General features: G+C 50.7%; 1 protein-coding gene across 1 annotated transcript; it reads left to right on the forward strand.

Annotated features, from left to right (window-relative positions):
* The first annotated feature begins 1,822 nt into the window (after positions 1-1,822).
* Positions 1,823-24,624, forward strand: EIF4EBP1 (eukaryotic translation initiation factor 4E binding protein 1). Its single transcript, XM_043893743.1, has 3 exons — positions 1,823-2,018; positions 21,689-21,868; positions 24,150-24,624. Exons 1-3 carry the CDS (start codon positions 1,874-1,876, stop codon positions 24,179-24,181), a joined length of 357 nt encoding a protein of 118 aa, XP_043749678.1. The 5' UTR covers positions 1,823-1,873; the 3' UTR covers positions 24,182-24,624.
* Positions 24,625-25,125: the final 501 nt, after the last annotated feature.

The raw sequence follows: 25,125 nt of genomic DNA on the forward strand, positions 1-25,125 counted from the left end.
CCACAGGTTGAGTTGCTCTGAGATATGTGGAATCTTTGCGGACCAGGGATGGAACACATCCCCTGCATTGGCAGCTGATTCCTATCTACTGGGCCACCACGGAAGTCCCTGAGGAACTCTTCTTTCATTTTACTGTGACTCGATCTTTAATTCTTTCCTATGAGAAGACAAGAACCCACACTTGGAGACCATCCCAGGGACTCAGATGTGACCTGGGGATGTGACCATCCTCTTGTGCCTCACTTTCTTTCCTGCAACACTCTGGGCCTCTTTTATGTTTGCTCTGTTTTTCAATATGATGGAGGTAAGTATCATCCTGGATGAGCTATAATGTACCTGGCCAGAGCTAACATTTGATGAGTCCACAGTTTTCGGGGAAGAATTTTTGAGAACTTACATATTGCTTTCATAACACCTCATTCTAGAGCAGGGTTGTCTAACAGAAATACATTATGATCCATATATATTTCTTCTAGTCCTATCAAAAAAAATAGAAACTGGTGAAATTAACTTTAATAATAGATTTTACTTAGCCCAATATATTCAAAATATTATTTCATCATGTAATTAGTGTAAAAAATTATTGAGATATTTTGCACTCATTGCCAGTGGCTACCAAGCTGGACAGTGCAGGCCTGGGGTTTAGCTCAGGAGTGACCAAATCCAACCAGTCTTCCTACCTCAGGCTTTACTCCCCTGTAGTCCATTCTAAGAAGACCATTGTGTCACTCCCCAGCTTAAAATATCTCTGAGGGACTTCCCTGGTGGTCCAGTGGTTAAGTCCCTACGCTTCCAATGCAGTGAGCATGAGTTTGATCCCCTGCCGGAGAGCTAATATCCCACATGGCATGCAAAGTGACCAATAAATAAATAAATTAATAATAATAAAGATCTCTGATATCTCCAAGATCTGCAACACACTGTCATGATGTGAAAGACCCTTCACCATCCGCCCAGATTTCCCTTTTAAACTTTTTTCTCTTCTCTCCCCTCCAAGAGGTGATCACTGCAGGCTTTTCTGTCCTCCCCTTGGGGACCTCCTTGAAGATTCATTCGTTGGTTCATTCATTCAAGGAGCACCTACTAAACTTCAGGCAGCACGGCAGGCAACGGACCCAACCCAAAGGGTGTCAAGAATCTTCTTTGACCAACTCTTAAGCCTCCCCGCAACACCCACCTCACTGAGGTCCAACCCTTCCTCGCCCCACCTCGCTCCAAGGTTAGCTCTCGGTCAACTAACTGGGTGGTTGGTCCCTGGGAACTTCTCCCCACCCTCGGGCAAAAGAATGTGTGTTCTTCGCCATTTCTTCCACCCCTGCCACAAGACGGATGTTCAACCAGTTGATGGATGACCTACCGACCAACGCCCACCTTCTGGTCTGAGGAACTAGAACGCGGTACAGGGGCGGACTGAAGGGGCCCTTCCGCTGAGGTCCCAGTGTTGAAACTAGCCAGGGTGGGCTAGGATCCCCGCACAGCCCGAGATGCGCCCCCGACCCAGCAGCAACGCATTAACCCGGGCAAGCTCGCGACCACCACCCCCATTCGACCAGTCCCTGCCGAGTGTCAACGGGGACCCGAAAGGACTAGGAGCGTGCCTGCGAGGGATCTGGAAGGCACTCAGGCCGGGCGCAGTTTCCTGCCTCCCTGGAGCGGGCGCTTGCGCTGGGGGCGAAGAGCCAGCGCTGGGGGCGAGGAGCGCCGGAGCCGGCAGCCCCGGGGAGAGGTAGCCTGCGAGGCGGCGGGGCGGGAACTACAAATCCCAAGGGTCGTCTGCCCGAGCGGCGGAAGGGGCGGTCTCGGGCGGGGCGGAGCGAAGCCCGAGGGGCTCTAGGGCCACGCCCCGGCTGCGGGCTCAGCGCGCGGGGAGACCATGTCCGGAGGCAGCAGCTGCAGCCAGACCCCGAGCCGGGCCATCCCCACCACTCGGAGGGTGGTCCTCGCTGACGGCGTGCAGCTGCCCCCCGGGGACTACAGCACCACTCCCGGCGGCACGCTCTTCAGCACCACCCCCGGAGGTAGGCGCGGGCTCTGGGAGGGGGATGGCCCCCTGCGCCCTGGCTCTGGGTGCGGGCGGTGGGGAGTCCGGATTCGACAGGAGCGGGGAGTGCTCGGGAGCCGCCAGCTGGACGGGGCGACCGAGTTCCGGGGCGCGATGACTGGGAAGAACGGAACGGGGCATCAGGGAGGCAGTAAGAGTCCGGGAGGTGGCCGCAGGGAGCGAGCATGGGGGTCGCCTGCGATCGCCAGCCCTCGGGCGCGAACTCCAGTGACGCGTCTGCCAATGCCAGGAGTTTCCTTCTTTCTGGAAGGGACACCTGACTTCCCCGATCGTCGACCGACGCACAAACAAACGCACGCTTCCAAGACCGCCACATTCTGAGGCCTGCTGCCCCTTGTGGGTGTTGGGGGCAGTTCTGAGGCTGAATAGGGTGGGATCGGGGTGGGCCACGCACCACGGGAGAGGTTTTGTGGGATGAGATGTTGGGATCAATGACCCTCGCAGAACCCTTCTTCCTTCCCGAGGCCCCCCACCCCACCAGACCCCCAGCCCCGGCTTTGGGCGGAGGGTGCTCGCCTGCTTCTGCGGCGCGCCTCGGCGGCACGGGGAGCAGATGGTTCTTTCAGGCGCGCGGCGGTTCTGCGCGCAGGGACCTGGGGCCTCGAGCCGTGCTATGCAGAAAAACACGTTCTTCTGTCCGGGGGGTGGGGGGGGAGGGAGGGAGGGAACCGTGTGACCTCCGGGAGCGTGGATGAGGAAGAGGAAGCTGAGCTGGCGCGGGTGGGGGCCCGCTTCGCGCTGCCCTCGGGAGCCTGGCATTCGCTCCCAGCTCCGGAGCCCGGGTGCTGATGAAACCTGCCCGCGCGTTTGCGTGATGAAATCCCGGAGCTCGCCGCTTCCCTCCCTCCCTCGTGCCGTCCTCACCCGCTCCTGCCCGTCTCCCCTTCCCTTTACGCCCTCTGCCCCTGCTGCTTCCCAAACTACTCGAGAAAAGCGCCGCACATTCTGGCGTCCCGGCTGGGACGCACGCGCGCGGGCGGGGCTGCCTGCCTCGTCGCCTGGCAGCGTCGGGGGCCACTTGCTGCTTTTCTCAGGCAGCTGCCCCACCCCCGGCGAGCACAGCCAGATCCGAGGCCCTGATTTTGTTTGACTCAAAACATACAGCGTGCGAGCTGTTAGCCAGCTGAGTGGTTCTTGGACTGCGGGCCGCCTTTTTCTATGGAACGCTGCACCGAGGCCCCCAAGCACGTGCCCACGGTCCAATCTAACACCCGATTTCCCAAACTGAACAGGACACAGCCGCCAAGCGCAGAGGGGGGGAAATGCCACCGCGTCTATTAAAAATGATCCCAGGGAAATCTCCCAGTGACTCTTGTGACTCTCTTGAGTCTGATTCTCTTTCCATGCTGGGCCTTATGTAGTCCGTGCTACTCCGCTTTTTCTGGGCTATGCTGTGTCTACCGGGACCTTTCCGGACAGTTTCACTGGGTCCCCTCCAGTGAAGGTGTGAGCCGCTGCTTCATCTGTTCAGGGTGGGCACTGACTCAGGCCTGAAGGCTTAGGTGGCCCTATTTTGCACCTTTGTTGCTAGATGGGGTGGATCAGCTTGGGAAGCAACAGCCGGGAGTGATGTTTATGGGAAACTCGCTTCCACTTCTCCTTTTGCACTGGTAAATTGCGGTTTGGGGCAGACCTCAGCCAGTCTCCCTCCTTTTGAAGATGTTCATTTGAGAGAGGGACAAGGGGCTTCTGCATCAGTGTGACAGTTTCTGAGGCCAACTGGAAGGAAGATAGCAGTGCCAGGAGCCTAGGGAGTGACCAGCCTAGAGACCAGTGGGGAGACGCAGCTCACAGTCCATAACCCAGAGAATCCAGGCTTGCCTCTGCACAACCAAGGCATGGAGTCTTCCTCCAAAGCCCACTTTAACACAACCCTTTTGCCTGCAGAGGGGCTTGACCTAGTGAGTAAAGATCATTCCTGGCCCCCTTCTGCTTCCGTCTAGAGTGCTGTTTCTCAGTCTTCCAGGGGGCACATGAATTACCTGGGGACCACATCTAATTCTGTAGGTTAGAGGTAGGACCTAAGATTGCACATTTCTAACTAACTCCTAGTGACTGGTGTAAGGACTACTCTCTGAGCTCTCAGGAATTGGTGGAATGTGACAGCCCTCACCAGTTTCTCCTCTGCGGTCTGACAAAAAAAGTGATGCATCTATCCAGGTAAACTTCTCCTGAGGTTGGGTCTGGCATCTGTTCTTTATTTATTTATTTGTTTTTTTGGCATCTGTCTTTAAACCAGAGTCTGAAGAGCCAGGCTCTCGGCAGAGTCTGTGTGGTTGGATAGTGTCAGAAGCTACTGGAGTAAAGTGTCCACTGGTCACTCTTGCTGGGAATGGCTCTGCAATGTGTGCCCCAGGGCAAAATAAGAGCAGATGACTTGAGCCATCTCCAATCCTCTGACTCCAGTTTGCTTTCCATGCTCATTAACCCTACACGGGCTGAGCCACTGATCTGAAGTTAGATGTCTGGAGAACTGAAGAGAAATTTACTTAAGAGAGTGTCCCTGATGAACACTCAAGCTTGTGGAATCTTATGGTTTTGTTTTGTTTTTTTCCAATTTTATTGAAGTATAATGGATTGACAGTGTGTTCATTTCTACTGTACAGCAGAATGACTCAGTTATATATTCTTTTTCATATTCTTTTCCATTAGGGTTTTGTGGGTTTTTTTTTCCTTTTTTGGTTGTGCCATGCTTCTTGCAGGATCTTAGTTTCCTGACGAGTGACTGAGCCTGTGCCCCTTGCCTTGGAAGCGTGGAGTCCTAGCCACTGGACCACTAGGGAAGTCCCTTCATTGGGGTTTATCACAGGACACTGAATATAGTTCCCTGCGCTATACAGGAGAACCTTGTTGTCTATCCATTCTGTATATAATAGTTTGCGTCTGCTAATCCCAAACTCCCAACCCTTACCTTCCCCACCCCAACCCCTTTCCTTTGGCAGCAAGTCTGTTCTCTGTATCTGTGGAGTCTTAAAAGTCTTAAGTAACACCATAAACCACCAGAACCTTTGAGTGGGTCAGAACCCTTCATCCACCCTTCCGCCACCAACCTCTACATTCCCAGTTCTTTACTGGATGTTTGACCCCAAAGCTATAGGAGTTGTTGCTTGGGTGGTAGTCGTCCCTAAGCCCTGGATCTGGATAAGGTTAATCAGGGGTAAGCAGCTAGGACTGCAGGTGTTACTGGCACTCTGTTTGGTTAGACAAACAAAGCCTGCGCCCGGGAAGCTTACCTTGGGGCAGCTCCCGGGTCTGGCCCTGGAACAGAGAGTGCCGGGAAGAGGATAGGGTAGGCTGGGCACTGAAGCCGGAGCGTGGCCAGTGTCCCCAGGCCTCAGTCACACTGCCTCTTTATTACAGGTCAAGAGAACTTGACATTGACATTAAGGCAAGGAGGGAACTATAATGGGCCTCTTTTTATACTGACTCGAGCTTCCTTTTAAAGCGTTTAGAACATTCCATACTATGTGCTTCATTAAAGACTGGCAGAGACCCTGGTGTAGAGAACCCATAGCCTTTCTGATCTTACGGCCATGGCATTGGAAGACAAAGTGTGACCTCGAGGGCTTCCACTGCAAGCTAGAAAGATGAACACACCCAAAATAGAATTATAAGCATCGGAGTTGTATCTGAAGTAATTAGACAGACACTTACCCCACCCCTTAAAACTTGCATGATATTAAGTGAGACTTGCCCACTCCAAGTAGCCAGCGTGGTTGGCCTTACAGTCTAACAGTGTAGACACAGCTGTTGGATATGAATTGCTTTCAGACCTTACTTTTTTTTCCCCCAGTATCCTCAAGGGTGGCAGGGCCTCATTATTTGATAAAGAGATTTGTTTGTTTTTATCCTGAAAGAACAAAAAAGTCCTTCATTACCAAATTTAGAGAAAGGGCCAGAAGGATGGTGCCATATTGACTGTTGGTATAAAGTAGTGAGGCATTTGCTTATCAGGGTCTTTATTTGATGTCGATTTAGGAAAAGGCAGCATTATTGAAAAGAGGATTGCTTCCCAGGGTGAAATGAATGAAAAATGTTCATTTGTGCACATAGCTTCTTGATTCTTGAACGAAAAACATGTTATGTTCTCGTTTTACTGAGATCCATGCCAATGTTCTTCCTCTTTTGTGATTCACAGCAATGATTCACATGTCTTTCTTTACATATTTGTTCCCTAGATTAGACAGGAAGTTCTTTCAGAGATGGCTTACTCATCTTTGTAGTGCAGCCAGCCACATCAGATATGTAAAAGGTGAGGGGTGAAAAACTCCTGTGATGAGAGTATTCTCAGGGTGACCTAATATCTCTACTACTAGGCCTGGGTCTGGGCTGGCTTAATAAGAATGTTTAAATTTTCTTTTCTGTCCTCTTAGTTACAAGTATAACTGTTTATCTTGGAATGTCCTAGAAGCAGAAGCTAACTTTCTCTGAACTTTCCCACTTATCCCAGTATTATTCCAAGTTATTATGAAGCAGACTGTGGAAGGAAGTGACTTTTTATACTGAACTAGTCAGTGTTGGGGCGTAGGTCTCAGACACTGGGATTCATGGTCTTCATTTACTTGTTTGTGGCCAGTATTGCTGACTCAGCAGAAATAGGTGACATCTGCCCATGGCATTTGGATGCTTAGGACATGGGCCTTGTAATCCATTGCCTATGCCCATGAGGGTTCACAGGGAGAGCTCAGATACTAGACCCAGAGATCTAGTCTTGATGAGAAGGGCTGTATCAGCTAGCTACTGCTGTGTAACAAGCAATCCCCAGATTTAGTAACTTCAACCACCACAACAACAATCTGTTACTTCTCTTCATTCTTTGGGTAAATTAGGTATTTTTTGATCATCTTGCCTGAGCCCACTCATCTGGCTGCATACAGTTGGCCGTTGGACTGGAAGTTTCAAGATGGTCTTAGTCACCTGTCTGAGTATTGCTGGGGACAGCTGGAAGGTTGGGCTCTCTCTCTGTCCTCATGGCCTCACACCATTCAGAATATGAGTTATTTACATGGCAGCTTCCAAGACCTCTTAGGCCTTTATTCAGAAGTCATAGTATGTCACTTATACAGTATTCTGTCTGTCAGAGCAAGCTGCAAGGCTAGCCCAGATTCAAGAATGGAAATGACTCCTTTGAATGTGCATAAACAAGGATAGGAGGGTTTATGTGCACCATGCTTTGAGACGATGTTCAACAAGGACCAAGCCTCAAAGAACAGTCCTTTGAGGGGATTTAACTGCTTGTCCTGCTGACTGGCCAACAGAGCGAGGGCCAGATGTTGATGTTCAGTCACTCAGTTGTGTCCAACTCTGCGACTGCAGCACGCCAGGACTTCATGTCCTTCGCCATCTCCGGGAGCTTGCTCAAACTCATGTCCATTGAGTCAGTGATGCCATCCAACCATCGTGTCCTCTGTCGTCCCCTTCCCCTTCTGCCTTCAGTCTTTCCCAGCATCAGGGTCTTTTCCAATGAGTTGGCGCTTCACATCAGATGGCCAAAGTATTGGAGCTTCAGCTTCAGCATCAGTCCTTCCAATAAACATTGAGGATTGATTTCGTTTAGGACTGACTGGTTTGTCCAAGGGACTTTCAAGAGTCTTCTCCAACACCACAGTACAAAAGCATCGATTCTTCAGTACTCGGCCTTCTTAATAGTCTAACTCTCACATCCACACATGACTACTGGAAAAATCATAGCTTTGACTAGACGGACCTTTGTCGGCAAAGTTAATGTCTCTGCTTTTTAATAGGCTGTCTAGGTTGGTCATAGCTTTTCTTCCAAGGAGCAAGCATCTTTTAACTTCATCGCTGCAGTCACTACCATCTGCAGTGATTTTGGAGCCCAAGAAAATAAAGCCTCTCACTGTTTCCATTGTTTCCCATCTATTTTCTGTGAAGCGATGGGACAGGATGCCATGATTCTTCGTTTTTTGAATGTTGAGTTTTAAGCCAACTTTTTCACTCTCCTCTTTCACCTTCATCAAGAGGCTCTTTAGTTCCTCTTCGCTTTCTGCCATTAAGGGTGATGTCATCTGCATGTCTGAGGTTATTGATATTTCTCCCAGCAATCTTGATTCCAGCTTGTGCTTTTTTTTTTTTCCAGCTTGTGCTTTATCCAGCCAGGTGTAGGAGACAGGAATCACGAGCCTGTGTGTTTATTGACTGTTGGTTTAAGAACAGAGGATGCCTTCCTGAAAACATTGAGTCATGGATCCCATGTCCTGCTTTCAAGCCCTTCAGTTCAGCTCCACAAAACAAAACACACAGGTGGACACGGTGCCAGGGCGCTGGGCCACATATTCACCTGGTGTCACGCGTACTCCTACTAACTGCCGCCCAGCCTACCTCCTGTTTCCCCTTCAAATGGCCAGGCTTCAGGTACTGGCCCCCTCTGGCCAGCACTTGCCTTTGAACAGCCTTGATTTTCTGGAGTACTGGCAAGAGGCAGGTGTCTGAGCCCAGGGGTCCAGTAGGTGAGTGGGAGGGAGACTACTGCTGGTGGCGGCCGCAGAACTGGGTCTCTTGCCTTAAGGAGTGTGAATGGGTTTCTGTCTTCGCTCTTCTGAACCAAAGGGGACAGTGGGCCTGTGCGGATTTGCTAGATCTCCTGCAACCAAATCCACAGACCGGGTAGTTTAAACAACAGAAATTTATATTCTTCTTGGTCTGGAAGCCCAAGATCCAAGTGTGGACGGGTTGGTTTCTGCTGAGGCCCCCTCCGTGGCTTGCAGAGGCTGCCTCCTGCTGCCCCTTTATCGAGGTAGTGGTCGTGGTCCTTCTGTGGAAAGGCTCTCTCTTACAAAGACACCGGAACATTGTTTTAGGGCTCCACCCTAACGGCCTCCTTTTCACATAATGGCCTGGTTAAGAGGCCTTATCTCCAAATACAGTTACACTGAGGTACCAGGAGTTGGGGCTTCAGCATGTGAATTTGGGGGCATGCCATTCACCCAAAAAAACAGGACTCCTTCACTTTCCAGCAGCAAGGGGGTATATTTCAGAAGGGCACTCACTGTTGGTAGTGAATTTCAGGGGCAGCCTCACCTGGCTCATAGGGAAAGGGGAGGAGGTTGGCCAGCCTCAGAAGTCGTTCAGCTGTTTTGTCCTGTCTCCCTTCTGCTTAATTTTCAAGTCAGCCTGCCTGTTCCCTTGTGGGACCACTGACTGATGGCCCCTTTGTTACGCCAGGGCCTTCATAAGACCCCTAAAGGGTCTTTGGGGAGTGGATTTTTTTTTTAATGTTTATTTATCTGGTTATGGCAGGTCTTGGTTGCAAGATCTAGTTCCCTGACCAGGTATGGAACCCGGGTCCCCTGCATTGGGAGCCTGGAGTCTTAGCCACTGGACCATCGGGGAAGTCCGGAGATTGTCGGGGTCTTGGTTCTCCCCGCAGAGCTGGCTGGGTGGGAGGGGAAGAGCAGTGGGAGTGAGCGAGCTCTGCTTCCTTACCCAGCTACCCCCCGCCACCCGCCTCGGCCAGTCAGCTGTGCTTGCCAAGCAGACCGTCCTGCAAGAAACGGCCGGGCACTGCTGCTGAGCTGAGCGTACGCTCTTTCCAATGGGTTTCTCCCAGGCGCCTGGCCCACGTCCCAGCACAGGCGTTCAGCCCTCTGCCTGACCCTGTTATGAAATGCTCTCCCGCCCCTGGAAGGGGAACAGCAGTTCTAGGAATTCCTGCTTGTACTCTTGCCGGCCTCACGTCCTCGGCCCCTGGGAGGCGTGTTCCTGCCAGCAGAGGCCCGGGAAGAAAGCGGGACCAGCGTCTCAACTTACAGGAGCCGCATCCAGCTGCCTTTGGGCCCCCGGGGCTGGACCGCAGGGAGACGGAGGAGGAATGTAGGAGGCCTCCCTCCCAGGGAACATCCTGTCCTCAAACAGGCAGAAGAGGAGGCAGAAGTCTGAGGACCCTGTGGCTTCCCCTTGGCCGGTGCCGGCTGGCGCAGGGGCCCGGGCTGCCTGGCTCATTGTAAACAGAGGCTGGTCTTTAGGGTGGGAGGCGAGACAGGCTGGGTCTATCTTGGGATGGCTGCAAGGGGCCGGCCTTTCTGCACCTCAGTTTCCTGCCTGTGAGTTCAGGATAAGGTGTCTCCCTCGTGGGGGTCCAGGGGGCACGGAGACCTAGCAGATCAGGCTGTGGCAGGCAGGGCTCACGTGGTGCTGTGATTGTCACAACGTAACACTCCTGTGAGGCTCGGGTTTTATCCTCACGCTCCTCTCAGAGCTGAGGAGTGAAGCTGGGACTCGGAAGTGAGGGCTGGTGCAAAAGTCGCATCCACTTTTGAGCCCAGAACTGCTGCCTCCCGGCCCCAAGCTAGGTGCACCACTTTCAGCTTAAAAGCACCTGCCCACAAGGGGATCCTAAAAATAAATGGTTGGTATCAGAGCTGGAACACACGCAAGAGATTATCTCTAAAGCCTGACCTAGGGTTGGGGCTTTAAAAATAGTTTGAATGAGCCCAGAACAAGCCCTTGTTTACAGGCGAGGAAACCAGACCCCGGGGCATGTGTGCCTTGCTTTATGCATTCAAGCAAGCTGTCCTCATCCCTAAAGCCTGCCTGAAGAAAAAATACAACTCTTGCATTTGGTGCATACCTGGAGTGTAAAGTCCCAGATGACACTGGTTACCGAACATGCCACAGCTCATGGTGGTGCTTGAAGCCTGTTTCTCTGGACCAAAACAGGAGGGAGAATGCCCTTACCCTCCCCCCTAGCCCACCCCCTTCTCTCCAAGTCTCTTTTCAGGGTTCTTACCTCCCCTCTGATTTATCCCAGCTCTTTTTTTCTTTTTCTACCTCCATATAACTGAAGTCACACTGGTCGTGGCAATACCGAGGACTTGCTTGTTTAGGGCTGACTTTGAGCCACTATGCTGACCCACGCGGTGACCCTGGGACGCTTGAACTGCCATCATCACCATCACCCCCATTCTTCAGGGGAAGAGATCGAGGCACGAGGACTTCTCTGGTGGGCCAGCGATCAAGAATTTCCAGTGGAGGGGACGTGGATCCGAACCCTGGTTGGGAAACTAAGATCCCACACTTCGAGGGGCAGCTAAGCTCACATGCGACAACTACTGAGCCCTCATGCTTCACCTAAGACCCAACGCAGCCAATAAATAAATAAAAGAGAAAGAAAAGAAGTCGGGGCAGAGAAACATGGAGGAATAATGCCCAGAGTGGATAGAACCAACAAGTGGGAGAGCTGGGTCTCTAACCACTAGGCTGTAATAAGAACAGCGGGCATTCACACCCCACCCCCCATCATGTTGTGCCAACCCTCCTCTCTCCATAGCTGGGAACTCTGGCAGCCAGCTGCACTCAGGGTGGTGCATTCACATGGGCTTCCAGTTAGAAGACAGCGTCAGCTATTCTCTACATGTAGTTCAGGACGCACCCTTGAACTCAGAACTCAGTAGGATGTCAGCTACACAAATGGTTGGAAGGGTGGGGGGCAAGTTTCACCTCTCTTCTGCCCCCGCCCTGTGGGAGGCAGGTTCTGGATTCCCTGGCTCTGCACCTGTAGTCCCTCCCGTCTGAATCATCTGAGTACCACCCCCCACTCTGGATCAGTGCAGAATTGGGGTGACAAGGATGCTTCCATGGCTTGGGTTAAGAGTCAGGGGGCTTGGATTCCCTGTTGCCGGTGGTACACACAGGGTAGACTTCTCCCTGATCCTCTGTGGTCCCCATCTATGTCTCTAGACTCCACACACTTGTTTCCAGGTCTTTCTCCGACTAAGTGTGTATCTGAGATCAGAGGCTGTTCCTGTATCTAATGGTCCCTTCTATTTGTCACATCTGGCCTGTGTGGTCCAGAGGGGTTCAGTGAAGGACTATATGACCCAGCACCCCTACTCTCAGGGCGTGTGATCGAGCAAAGTTGGCAGTTGTATGGGTGGGTGTTAATGCTTGTCCCGATCCTTGAATACAGTTCCTGGAGTTACAGTCTAGCGTGGACAGGGCTGGTGCACATGGCCTGGAGATGCTAGAGGGGTGAGCTCACCACTCTTTCCCCAGCCCAGCAGAGAGCCTTCTGGACATGGGGAGTCTGTCTTGTTCCATCTATGGCAGTTTTAACTTGACTTACTAGGAAAGGAGATTCTGATCCTATATCCTTATTTATTTGTTTGCTTACTACCTCTGTATCTTTATTACATGTCAAAGAGTCAGACACGACTGAGCAACTAACACACAGATCCTTGTATTTTTTTATTTTAAAAATATTCAAAAAAAATATTCAGTATAAAAGGTATATTCCTTGCTTTAATCCTTATCTCACCCCCAGAGATAAGTAAACAAAAAATACAGTTCTGTGATTTTTTTTTTTTTTTTTTTTTTTTTTGTGGCCAGTGTGGTAGTGGTTTAGTCATTCAGTCGTGTCCAACTCATCGTGACCCCGTGGACTGTAGCCTGACAGGCTCCTCTGTCCCTGGAATTTTCCAGGCAAGAATACTGGAGTAAGTTGCTATTTCCTTCTCCAGGAGGTCTTCCCAACCCAGGGATCAAATCCAGGTTTCCTACATTGCAGGTGGGTTCTTTGCCAACTGAGCCACAAGGGAAGCCCAGACAGCGTACACTTTCTTTCTTCCAAATAGTACCTGCACAGCATTGCACTGTAGGTCTGATCCACAATTTATTTAACCTGTCCCTTAGTTCTTTTTTTAAAGTCAAAGTTGTGTGTGTGTGTGTGTGTGTATGCTCAGTCGTGACCGACTCTTTGTGACCCCATGGACTGCAGCCTGCCAGGCCTCCCTTTCCTTCACCATCTCCCGGAGCTTGCTCAAACTCATGTCCATTGAGTCGGTGATGTCATCTAACTATCTCGTCCTCTGTCGTCCCCTTCTTCACCTACCTTCAATCTTTCCCAGCGTCAGGATCTTTTCCAATGAGTCAGTTCTTCGCATCAGGTGGTCAAAGTATCGCAGCTTCAGCATCAGTCCTTCCAATAAATATTCAGGATTGATTTCCTTTAGGATGGACTGGTTTGATCTTCTTGCAGTCCAAGGGACTGTTAAAAGTCTTCTCCAGATGGAGAATCTCTATACAGCCCACAAAAACAAGACTTGGAGCTGACTGTGGCTCAGATCATGAACTCCTTATTGCAAAATTCGGGCTTAAATTGAAGCGAGGAAAACCATTAGGCCATTCAGGTGTGACCTAAATCAAATCACTTAGGATTATACAGTGGAGGTGACAAATAGATTCAAGGGATTAGACAGGGTTCCTAAAGACCTATGAATGGAGATTTGTAACATTATACAGTGTAAAACATACTGCTCAGATATTATAGATCATACTACATTTAAAGTTGTTACAAAAAAAAAAAATAAAGTTGTTACAAAATAATAGCTCTGTTTCCCAATGTTGCGCATTGTCACTTGTTTATTTCATACATAGTAATTCATACCTGTTAATCCTTTACCCCTACCTTGCCCCCCGTCCCTCTCTCCAATGGTCACCACAGGCTTGTTCTCCATTATCTGTGAGTCTATTTCTGTGTTGTTATATTCATTTGTTTGTTTTATTTTTAGATTCCACACATAAACAATTACAGAGTATTTGTCTTTCTCTCTGATTTGTTTCACTAAGCATAATACCTTCCAGGTCTATCCACATTGTTGCAAGTGGCAAATTTTCATTCTTTTTTTATGACTGAGTAGTATTCCATTGTGTACATGTATTTCGCATTTTCTTTATCCATTATCTGTTGATGGACACAGGTTGCTTCTATATTACGTATTGTTTTTAATACTGTGATTCTTGATGAGTCATGTAGATGTTAGTGATAGCATTCCCATTTTTTACAGCCTTTTTTTTTAAAGTAGAATTATTAATTTTTTTAGTTTAAAATGTGCCCAGTACCCAAATCCTGAAATCATGGATCTCTGCTCAACAGTCTTGTTCAGTGCTAAATCGTGTCCGACTCTTTTCAACCCCATAGACTGCAGCACACTAGGCCTCCCTGTCCTTCACTGTTTCATGGAATTTGCCCAAGTTCGTGTCCATTGAATCAGTGATGCTATCCAACCATTTCATCCTCTGCCACCCTCTTTCTTCAATAGTCTGTAATATTCTCAATATTCTGCAATAACCTAAATGGGAAAAGAATTTGAAAAAGAAGATATACATGTGAATCACTTTGCTGTACATCTGAAACTAATACAATATGTTAATTAAATATAAAAGAAAAATTTTAAAAAGAAAAATGTAACTATAAAAAAATAACATGTGCTTAGTTTTCATTCAGGTAAGTCTTCCCACAACTGCCAGCCCCTCTTAAGTGCCTCTCAATATGGTTTCACAGTCAGACCCCTGCATTTCTCCATGCATTTTCCCTCTTTTCTGAGCACAGTTTGGCAACTCTGGACCTGCCACACAGCTGCAGGCATGGGATTCCCAGGAGCCTCCGGTCTTTCTCTGATTTTACTGACTCCATCCTCCTAGCACTTTATGCAGATGTCTCTGTTCTCCTTCTATTTGGTTAGTGTTTGACTGGGTATAAAACTAGGCCAGGATGACTTTTGTCCCAGAAAGTGAAGGCATTTGACCCACTATCTTCAGGTTTTCCGTGTAACCATTGAACATTTTGATAAGTTCTTACTCCCGATCCTTCTGAGCACCTTTCAACCCTTTCTGGAAGATTTCATGATTTACAATGAATCTTAAGCTAGTGGTTTTTTAATTCATTGCACTGGATAGTCAAGTAGTCTTTCAAGACTCATCTCTCTCAATTCAGCAAAAGTATCTTTTCTTTTCTTTTTTTTTGTATTTAATTAATTCTTTTGATCTTTTAAGTAATTCTTTTGATTGAGTTCTCTTGTCTCTCTTTCTTGATTTCCTTTTATCCAGGATTTAGGTGCTGTCTCTAATTGGTTGTCTTTTTGTTTTCTGCTCCGTTTATTATTTAAGAGTGAGGAGTTGCTCAAGAGCTGGCTGGAAGCCCCTTGTGTGTTCCGGAGACTGATGGGCTCAATCTAGTGGCTAGTTGGGGTTTTTTTCATGTGAGGTAACCCCCTCCCCAAAGCTGTCTCTGTAGGTCATTATCTTTGCTCTTTATTCTGAAGCAGAGGCACGCAGAGGGTATGAGGCCACCATTCAGGAGGCCAGCTCATTTTGCCTGCCTGGCTTCCTCCTGGGTGACAGACGGGTGGCCTGTCTCCTTTTCTCAGCCCCCTTTTCCTTGATGCCTCTAATTCCCGACACTTCCTGGGTTCGACCCCGCTTGCTTGCTGTTACAACCTCGACCGCCACCTTCCTACCTCCACCTGTCCCCCTCTTCCTCCTGTTAGAACCATTCCTGGGACTTCCCTGGTGGTCCAGTGATTAAGACTGTGCTTCCACTGCAGGGAACCTGGGTTCCATCCCCTGGTTGGGGAACTAAGACCCCACATGCCACAGAGTAAGGCCCCCCTCAAAAAAAAGAAAAAAAAAAGGAAAGGGGAAAAAAGAGCCATTTCTCCATTCACTTTCTGTCTTCATATATCGTGATGTGGAGAAGGCAATGGCACCCCACTCCAGTACTCTTACCTGGAAAATCCCATGGATGGAGGAGCCTGGTAGGCTGCAGTCCCTGGGGTTGTGAAGAGTCAGACATGACTGAGCGACTTCATTTCTCCTTTCACTTTCATGCATTGGAGAAGGAAATGGCAACCCACTCCTGTGTTCTTGCCTGGAGAATCCCAGGGACGGCGGAGCCTGGCGGGCTGCGGTCTATGGGGTCGCACAGAGTCGGACACGACTGAAGCGACTTAGCAGCAGCAGCAGCATATCATGATGTGGAGGACAGTCGGAGCCCTGCTGGCATCCAGGTGGGCGCAGGCGCTGCTGTTTCTTGTTCTTGGTGTTTTGTATGACTTGTGAGAGAAGCAGGAGGAAGAACCGTCTTGGCTCTGCCACCTGGAAGCTGTCTAGATCCTCAAAAGCTCTCGTTTATAGATGCCTTGTGGAGGGGGCTTTCCCTTGCACGGACAGGAAGTGGGTCCTCAGCTAAAGAGTGTTTTGGGGGGGCCGCCTGGTGTGACACCCACGCGCCCCAGAGGACCACAGCAGAGCAACACCCCCAGCCGCCGCTGTTGAGCCTCACAGGGTCCTCAGCATCCCCGCTGGTCCCCACTTCCTGTCCCCGTGTGCAGACCAGGTCCCAGCTCCGGGACTGCGCTGCAGCCGCGTCAGCCAGGGGTTCCCATTTTCGACAATACAGGACTGTGTGTGTTTTGTTAGGTTTGCCTCATCTGTGGAGGCTTAGGGAATTTCCAGATCACTGGCCACGGAGGTGGATCCCATGAAGGCTTATTAGAAGAAAGAGTTAAAAAGCCAAAGCAGTTCCATCTCCAGCTCCTATTCCTCACAGGCCCCAAATTAGCCAGTCAGTGGTGACTCTGTCTCCTCCCAGACTCCGTGCCTCATCAGCTGACTTTCTGGACACCACTGTTTACCCCATTGTCTACCCCCCACACAACACCCTCCCTCCCCGGCTGAATTACTCTGATGGTGGGTTATCTTTTTTTTTTTTAATATATATTATTTATTGGGCTGTGCTGGGTCTTAGTTGTGGCATGCAGGATCTTTCCATTGCAGCATATGGGATCTAGTTCCCCGAGGAGGGATCGAACCCCAGCTCCCTGCGCTCAGAGTTCAGTCTTATTTAGTCACTGGACCACCGGGGAAGTCCAGGGGTGGGTGTTGAAGGTGCTACCCCTACCAGCATTTAGATTATGGATTTTATTAGCTCAAATGAGGATTTTTATTTTTAAATAAGTGCCCTAGCCATAGGATAGAGGGTGCAGAGGCCATTTCTTTTTCTCTTTTAAGTGTAATTACTGATTCTTAAAATACCGGGGGCCACTTCAGAGTATGTACCCCAAAGAATTGAAAGGAGAGTATCAAGATATTTGCACAGGATGTTCCTAGCAGCATGATTCACAATGACCAAAAGGTGAATGTAACCTGAATGTCTGTGAGTAAACAAAATTGGTATATCCATACAATGGAGTGTTGTTGTTTAGTCGCTAAGTCATATCCGACTCTTGTGACCCCATGGACTGTAGCCCGCCAGGCTCCTCTGTCCATGGGATTTCCCAAGCAAGAATACTGGAGTGGGTTGCCATTTCCTTCTCTAGGGGATCTTCTCTACCCAGGGGCTGAACTCGAGTCTCCTGCATTGGCAGGCAGATTCTTTACCCTTGAGCCACCGGGGAAGCCCACGATGGAATATTATTCAGCTTTAAATGGAAGGAAATTCCCACAGAGTCCAACCATGTAGATGAACCTTGAGAACATTATGCTAAGTGAAACAAGCCAACTGCAAGAAGACAAATTCTATAAGATTCCATTTACATGAGATACCTAGAGCAGTCCAGGCTTCCTGGTGGCTCAGATGGTAAAGAATCTGTCTGCAATGCAGGAGACCCAAATTTGATCCCTGGGTCAGGAGGATCCCCTGGAGAAGGAAACGGCAACCCACTCCAGTATTTCTTGCCCAGAGAATTCCATGGACAGAAGAGCCTGGCAGGCTACAGTTCATGGGGTCGACAAGAGCTGGACACAACTGAACGGCTACCACGCAACAGGGCAGTCCAACTCAGACAGAAGCAGCGCGGTGGTTGCCCCCGGCTGGGGGAGCGGGGATTGTTTCCTGGATGGAGTTTTAGTTTGGCAGGATGAAAACCGGCCTGGAGATGAGTTGTATGACAGTGTGGGTGTCCTTAAAACAACTCAGCTGTGCATTTAAGATGACTTCAGATGCTAAGTTTTATGCTATTTCTGTTTTACCACACTTGTTAAAAAAACAAACAAAACCAAACCACCGGGGGCTCGTGACCTTTAAAGAACCTCAGAAGCTGCTGACCTCCAAGTTCTTTTTTGAGACGATTGAATCTCTAGCTCTCAGATTCAGCTCCGATGGGGTTGGTCGCTCTACTCCGTGGTGAACAAACAAACAAAAAAACCCAAGGTGGTATTAGGAGTTTGGGATCAGCCGATACAAATTTGTGTATATAAAAGAGATAAAACAGGGAACTCCTGTTAGGACTGTGCTTTCACTGCCAAGGGCCCCGTGTTCCATCCCTGATTAGGGAACTTAGACCCCACAAGCTGTGCGGTGCAGCCAAAATAAAACAGGCAAAAGTCCTACTGTAGAACACAAGGAGCTATTTTCAATAGCCTGTAATAAACCATAATGGGAAAAAAATGTGAGGCATATGATTTATATTCAGAAATACATGTATTACTGAATCACTCTGCTGGACACCAGAATCTAACACAGTATGGTAGGTCAACTATACTTCAATAAAAATAAGTAAAAATTTTTAAAATGCCAAGGTGATGGGTGGGAAGGAGATAAGGGGGTAAGGTGCCCAGGCCATGAGGACTAAGAAACAAGAGAAAAACGGGCCCATCTCTGAAGCCAGAATGCCCTCTGTCCAGAGAGGGCACTGTGGTTCTCCATTTGGAGCCCACTGGGCGTGTTGGCACACAGCCCTTCATGTTAGAGGTGAGGAAACCGCCCTTACAGGTGAGGCCCAAATGGGGGAGGGCCACAGGGCCACCCGGCTGGTTGGGAAAAGCGATAGTCGCTCAGTCGCTCTTTGCCACGCCATGGACTGTGACCCACCAGGCTCCACTGTCCATGGGATTCTCCAGGCAAGAATGCCGGAGTGGGTTGCCATGTTCTTCTCCAGGGGATGTTCCCGACCCAGGGACCCAACTCGGGTCTCCTGCATCGCAGGGGGGTTCTTTACCATCTGAGGCACCAGGGAGGGCTGGTTGGTAGCAGGGCCTAAAGTACATCCCCAAGTCTGTGTCCTTTGCTGTCCACCCCTCCCCCTTAGAAACGTGAGCTCTGAACTGCAGTTCTCCTGGTGATGAGGGGCAGGGCTGTCAACCTCAGCATTACTTGCCCCAAACGAGGAGAGCGAGCCCGGGTGGCCGCCTGGCCAGGCCGAGGTCAGACCAGGCCAATGTGAGCAAGGAGGCAAAGTTCATCCTTGGGTCTCTCTCACCACCCTCTGCTCTTCAGCATCCCGGGTCCTCCTCGGCACCGGGAGCCCAATCTTAACTCACATCAGAGCTCAGAGATGCAAGCTGGTCCCTTTCCTGTCTCGGGGATTAGTAGACAGGCAGTGCTCAACCTCGAGAAACGGATGTCAGCTATTGGAATGTCGCTCAGCAGAGCCCTTAAGTGAGGGACATATTTCAGAGCTATTGATGAGGATGGGCTTTCCTGGAGTCCTTGCGTCCTGGTTTCTAAACTGAGGCCATTCACTATCCACCTACAGTCTTCATTTTTTAATTGATATATAATTGATTGTGTTAGTTTCAGGTATTTCAGTTCAGTTCAGTCCAGTCGATCAGTAGTGTCCGACTCTTTGTGACCCCATGGACTGCAGCACGCCAGGCCTCCCTGTCCATCACCAACTCCTGGAGTTTACTCAGACTTATGTTCATTGAGTCAGTGATGCCACCCAACCATCTCATCCTCTGTTGTCCCCTTCTCCTCCCACCTTCAATCTTTCCCAGGATCAGGGTCTTTTCCAATGAATCAGTTCTTCGCATCAGGTGGCCAAAATATTGGAGTTTCAGCTTCAGCATTAGTCCTTCCAGTGAATATTCAGGACTGAATATAAGTTTCAGGTATACTGCAGAGTAATTCGCAGAAGGCAATGGCACCCCACTCCAGTACACTTGCCGGGAAAATCCCATGGATAGGGGAGCCTGGTAGGCTGTAGTCCATGGGGTCGCTGGAGTCAGACACGACTGAGCGACTTCACTTTCACTTTTCACTTTCATGCAGTGGAGAAGGAAATGGCAACCCACTCCAGTGTTCTTGCCTGAAGAATCTCAGGGATGGGGGAGCCTGGTGGGCTGTTGTCTATGGGGTCGCATAGAGTCGGACACTACTGAAGCGACTTAGCAGCAGCAGAGTAATTCAATTATACATATGTATAAATCTATTGTTTTTCAGATTCTCGATCCCCTGGAGGAGGAAATGGCAACCCACTCCAGTATTCTTGCCTGGAAAATCATTCTTGCTACAGTTCATGGGGTCAGAAGAGTCGGAAAGGACTTAGCGACTAAGCAACAACTGTAGGTTATTATAAGACATTAAGTATAGCTCTTACTGTACAGTTGGTCCTGGCTGGTTATCTGTTTTATATATAGGAGTGAGTATGTGTTAATCCCAAACTCCTCATTATCTCTCCCCCTCTTCTGCAGTCTTTATCATACTTTGCATTCTACTTGTACGTATATTTAATATTTCTCTTTGTATCACCTCTCCTTTAAAATTTATCGTTTTTTATTTTTTTGGCCGAGCCCCATAGCTCGTGGGACCTTTCGTTCCCCTACCGGGGATTGAACCCACACCCCCTGGGCAGTGAAACCTCAGAGACCTAATCACTGGACTGCCAGGGAATTCCCTAGCTTTTATTATGTATATTATGTGATATATAACATGTACCATTACCATATTCAATTACATCCTGTTGTATATATTAAAAGGAAGTTTGCTATCACAGCTATATATGGAAAACCAGAGTCACTTGCCATAAATAGAAGTAGCTATAAAAAGAAACATAAGGACAAGAAGACAGTTTTAGATTCTAGCTAGACGCCTCTGCCTGCTGAAGGCTGAGCCTGGGGCCTGCTCCTTGTGGAGAAGGGAGCCACTAGCGAATGTTCTGGAGGGGTTATGTTACTCGGACCACAGCGGGGCTGCAGAGATGATCAGGATTTAGACAGGGGCCCAAGAGGAGTCACCTTCTCACTCTTCACTGTTATTTGTGAATCAGCGGGCCTCCTCCCTGGCTCCTGTGCTTGAGAACACACTCCTTTATTTAAGGAGCCCTCATAGGAGGGCTCCTGGGAGGCTTAAGGTCAGTGAATAATTCTATGAGACGTGGTCCCTCACCCTGGGGTGATGCTTGAGAAAGGACAGTGAAAATTAAAGGAATGGCCGAGTGGAAACCGTGAAGTCGGTGACACATGAACAGAGGATGGGTAACCGGGCGTTGGGCGGAGCAGGGGCGTCTCCAGGGAGCTGGACCGAGCAAAGAGAGCGTGGTGGGTCTGGGGGTGCTCCGTGTCACTCCCACAAAGTCCAGACAGGAGGAGTTCTCACGTTTAACTGGTGGGGAGTGGTTGGGGGGTGGGGTGCGGGTGCTGAAGTCACTTACTTTTCTGTTTGCTCCTTTGTCAAATGGAGTTAAAAGATTCTGGATATTCCCCAAGGGTGTGTAAGGACAGAATTGAAAAACACATAAAAAACCCACTTTGGGGACTTCTCTGGGGATCCTGTGGTTAAGACTCCACCTTCCAATGCAGGGGGCAGGGATGGGTTGCATCCTTGGTCAGGGTCAGGGAATTAACCACATGCCACTGGTAGGGTGCGGCCAAAAATTAAAAAAACAACAACAACACAAGACTTTCTCCGCGGAGCACCCGCCGACCCCCGGGGAGATGGGGCGGTTCGGCGACAGCAGAGTCCCGGGCTGCAGGCGGGCAGTGAGTGAGCCTCACACCTCCGCCCGGGCTTTTGCAGGAAAGCCTGCTGCCTCTGCTGGAGCCGGGCCTCAGGGGGAAAAGTCAGGCCAGGGGCTTCTCCGTGGCTTTATCCGTGTCCCCGCCCCCTTGCAGGTACCAGGATCATCTATGACCGGAAGTTCCTGATGGAGTGTCGGAACTCACCTGTGACCAAGACGCCCCCACGGGACCTGCCCACCATTCCCGGGGTCACTAGCCCTACAGGCGATGAGCCCCCCACGGAAGCCAGCCAGAATCACCTGCGCAGCAGCCCCGAGGACAAGCCGGTGGGCGGTGAGTGGCCGGGCTCGGCTGGACTCTCCCACCAGGAAGGCGAAGAGCGGGCGTAGGGGTGGGGGTGGGTGTTCCAGGGAGCACGGCAATGCTCCTGCCCATGGAGCAGTCCAGAGGGTGGAGGAAGGGTCTGGGGTGCCGCACTTTCATCGGAACCCACTTTCCTCAGCAAAGGGGCCCAGGAACCCCAGGCAAGGCCATTCAGCCTCATCAGTTAGTCTCATTAGAGGGGAACTTGTTTGAAAGGAGATTGCATCCAGGAAGCTCCTTTGATAAGCCCTTGGATAACCTTTATACAATTGTCCCTGAGGCATATCCGTGTGTCTGCAGCAACTTGGAACACACCCAGGATGTTTTTGTGCAGGAAGCTGCTTATCAAAAGCACAGAGTCCTCGCCCTCTAGGAAATTACAGGTCTGCAGGATCAGAAAGGCGTCAGGGACGTCAGGTGTCCTAGTGGATCCTGGAGGTGGTGGAAACGGTGCAACCAGCTGTTTCTGTAGTGGACAAGGGGAGGCCGGGTCCTTCCTGGTGTCCAGTCCCCACCCTCATCCCCACATCCCCTGTCAATCAGAGCAGCCACCCCTGCAGAGGTGCTTGAATACCATCTCCAAGCATCAGGGACCGGCTGGCCGGAGCACCTGAGCTCTTGCTATGGGAGGAGGGAGCATAAGCACTGGCAGAGCCTGGAAGCCGCTGACCTTTCACCCGAAGGCAGTAACCGAGCCCAGACAGGAAGCAGCTGGGCCCTCGAGCTTGGCTGGCCCTGCTGACAGTGTGGAACCCAGCTCCCTGGGGCCTGCAGGCTGTGGTTCACCAGGACCTCAGGAGCCCCACCTCCCAGAGCGGGCCACACTTGCTTTCAGACTTGGAGAGCCATGGACAAAAGAGAGGCAGACATGGACCCACAGAGCCCAGCAGGAAGGACGGTCCGGGCAGTGAGGTTCCCTGCCCTATGATAAGAGATGGACAGAGCTTCCCTAGTGGCTCAGCGGTAGAGAACGTGCCCGCCAATGCAGGACACACAGGTTTGATCCGTGGCCTGAGAGGATCCCACATGCCTCGGAGCAAGTAAGCCCAGGCACCCCCAACAAGCCTGTGCTCTAGAGCCCAGGAACCGCAACTAATGCCCCCACATGCTTCAGCTCCTGAAGCCCGTGTGCAGAGCCGCAACAAGAGAAGCCGCTGCAGTGAGAAGCCTGAGCTCTGCAACTAGAGAAAGTACCGGCAGCAGCACAGACCCAGCACAGCCAAAAATAAATAATTACTATTTTTTAAAAGGATAGACAGAAGGATGGATAGAGTCGTGTGGTTGGTCCTCCACTCCCCTTTTGCCTTAAACCAAAGACTGGTAGTTGAGGATGGAAGCTGTCAATACAACAGTGGCTCGGTCACCGCAACCTGAAGGCTGTCCACCGCCTGCACTTGCATTCCGTCTCCCCTCCTGGTGTCTTGAGCTGGTCTGGCCTATAACAAAGGCTCTGACCCCACCATGGCAGTCTCATAGTCCACACGGTTGTTGGGATGGGGTGGGCTGAAGGAGGAGGCATGTGGTTTTCCATGTTGCTTCACTGGATATAAGAAGCCAAGGCCCCTGCCCTTGGACACGCATATTTGTGTCAACATAACCAGAAGTCAAGGGCGGTTGTTCCCCCGTGGGGGTCAGAGCAGGCCTCCTGCCTTCCAGAACCTTGGAGCAGCCTTGGCCAGGAGGTCAGGCACAAGGCAGTTGCATTAAAAAGGAAAACAAGCTGCCGCTGCATGAATTACTTGGAAATTTTACTGGTAAGAGTTGGCCGAGGGCAGCAAGCAACTGAATTCCCCAAAGAGCTGCTGTATTGCAGGGTCAGGCTCTTCTCTGGGGAATCGGGTGTAGGCAGAGGAGGTTAGGGTACCATGTCCTAACCCAGAAGTTGGGACATGTGCTCAGAAAGGTTTTTGTGTTTTAAGGAGTATATGTCTGTGAAATTGTATTTATTTCAAATCACAAGGAGCCATTCATTCTTAAAGAAAAGAGAAGTGATCCAGAAGATAGGGCTGGCAGCTGTCCGGTGGGGAGATGTGGTCTCTGCTCAGGGATTGGGGGAGCAACACTGCTGGATGCGTGTCTCAGGAATTCCTGGGCCTGCCCTCTGTCCGCTGTCCTCTGCAGCACGCCCCTGGCCCCTGCTCTCCCTGTTGGAACGACAGAACGGGAAACAACAGCTCTTTGCAGACTCTAGAAGGTTCAGCCGTGCCACGTGCCCATGGCTTACCCAGTCCTCTGCTCCCTCTCTCCCCAGGTGAAGAGTCACAGTTTGAGATGGACATTTAAAGGGCCAGCCATCGGAGTGAGCCATGCCTTCGGGCCCCAGCGGCCCCTCTTGGGAGAAGTCACACCAGCCAGGCCTTATGCAAGCAACCATCCTGGGCAGGCGGTAGGCGTGGGGCCGGCCACCCCAGCCCCCTGCTCCCTCACTCAGGGCCCCTGCTCCCCCTTCTTCTTCGTGGACACCAGCACATACCTCCGTGTGCCTCCAACCCTGCAGGAGCTAGCACCTGGAGGGCAGTGACCTCGGGCGCATCCCGCAGCCCATGGCCGGCAAGTGGACACGGAGGAGGCCTTCTGAACGGTCCTCCGGCTCTCCCGGTCCCCTCCTCTCGGGGAGCACCCACGCCCCCCCCCCCCACCTCCTTAGATTGGTGTGTGGGGAAAGCTCCCCACCCCCTCCCTTCCCGAGAAAGGAAATAAAAGCCACCTTCGCCCTAGGGCCAAGAGTTGGCCCCTGTCTGAGCTCTTTTCAACTCTGTATGGATGGCTAATGCTTCTCAAGCACTTCCTGTTGGCCTCTCAAATTGATGGTCGCACGGACCCTTGTGGGGGGTGGTGAGTGGAACGGGGTTACCCTCGCGGTGCAGCTCCCACCCTGCAAGCATCAAAGGCCTGACCCCTGGTGTTTGTCAAATGTCCCTTGTGTGACTACCAGCGGGGCACAGACCCCTGAAGAAACTCCCTGCCTTGGGGATTTTATTGAAATGTAAGATTTGCCCATCAGAAAAGGTAGCATGAAAGAGACTGGATAGGAATTGGTTTCCAGCGAGTGGTCCACATAGGGGAGGCTCCATGGAGCCGATGCTACAGCTGGGTCCTGAGAATACCTGGTCGAGGGGAGGCCGGGGCCCAGGTGGCCAAGGGCAGGTGGTCCTGGAGAAAAAGGCTGTACAAAGACGGGGCGTCAAGTTGCCTGCTTTGGCCAGAGCAGGCAGTTTGTGAGGGTG

Source organism: Cervus elaphus, chromosome 32, assembly GCF_910594005.1.
Source record: "Cervus elaphus chromosome 32, mCerEla1.1, whole genome shotgun sequence".
Classification (NCBI taxonomy): domain Eukaryota; kingdom Metazoa; phylum Chordata; class Mammalia; order Artiodactyla; family Cervidae; genus Cervus; species Cervus elaphus.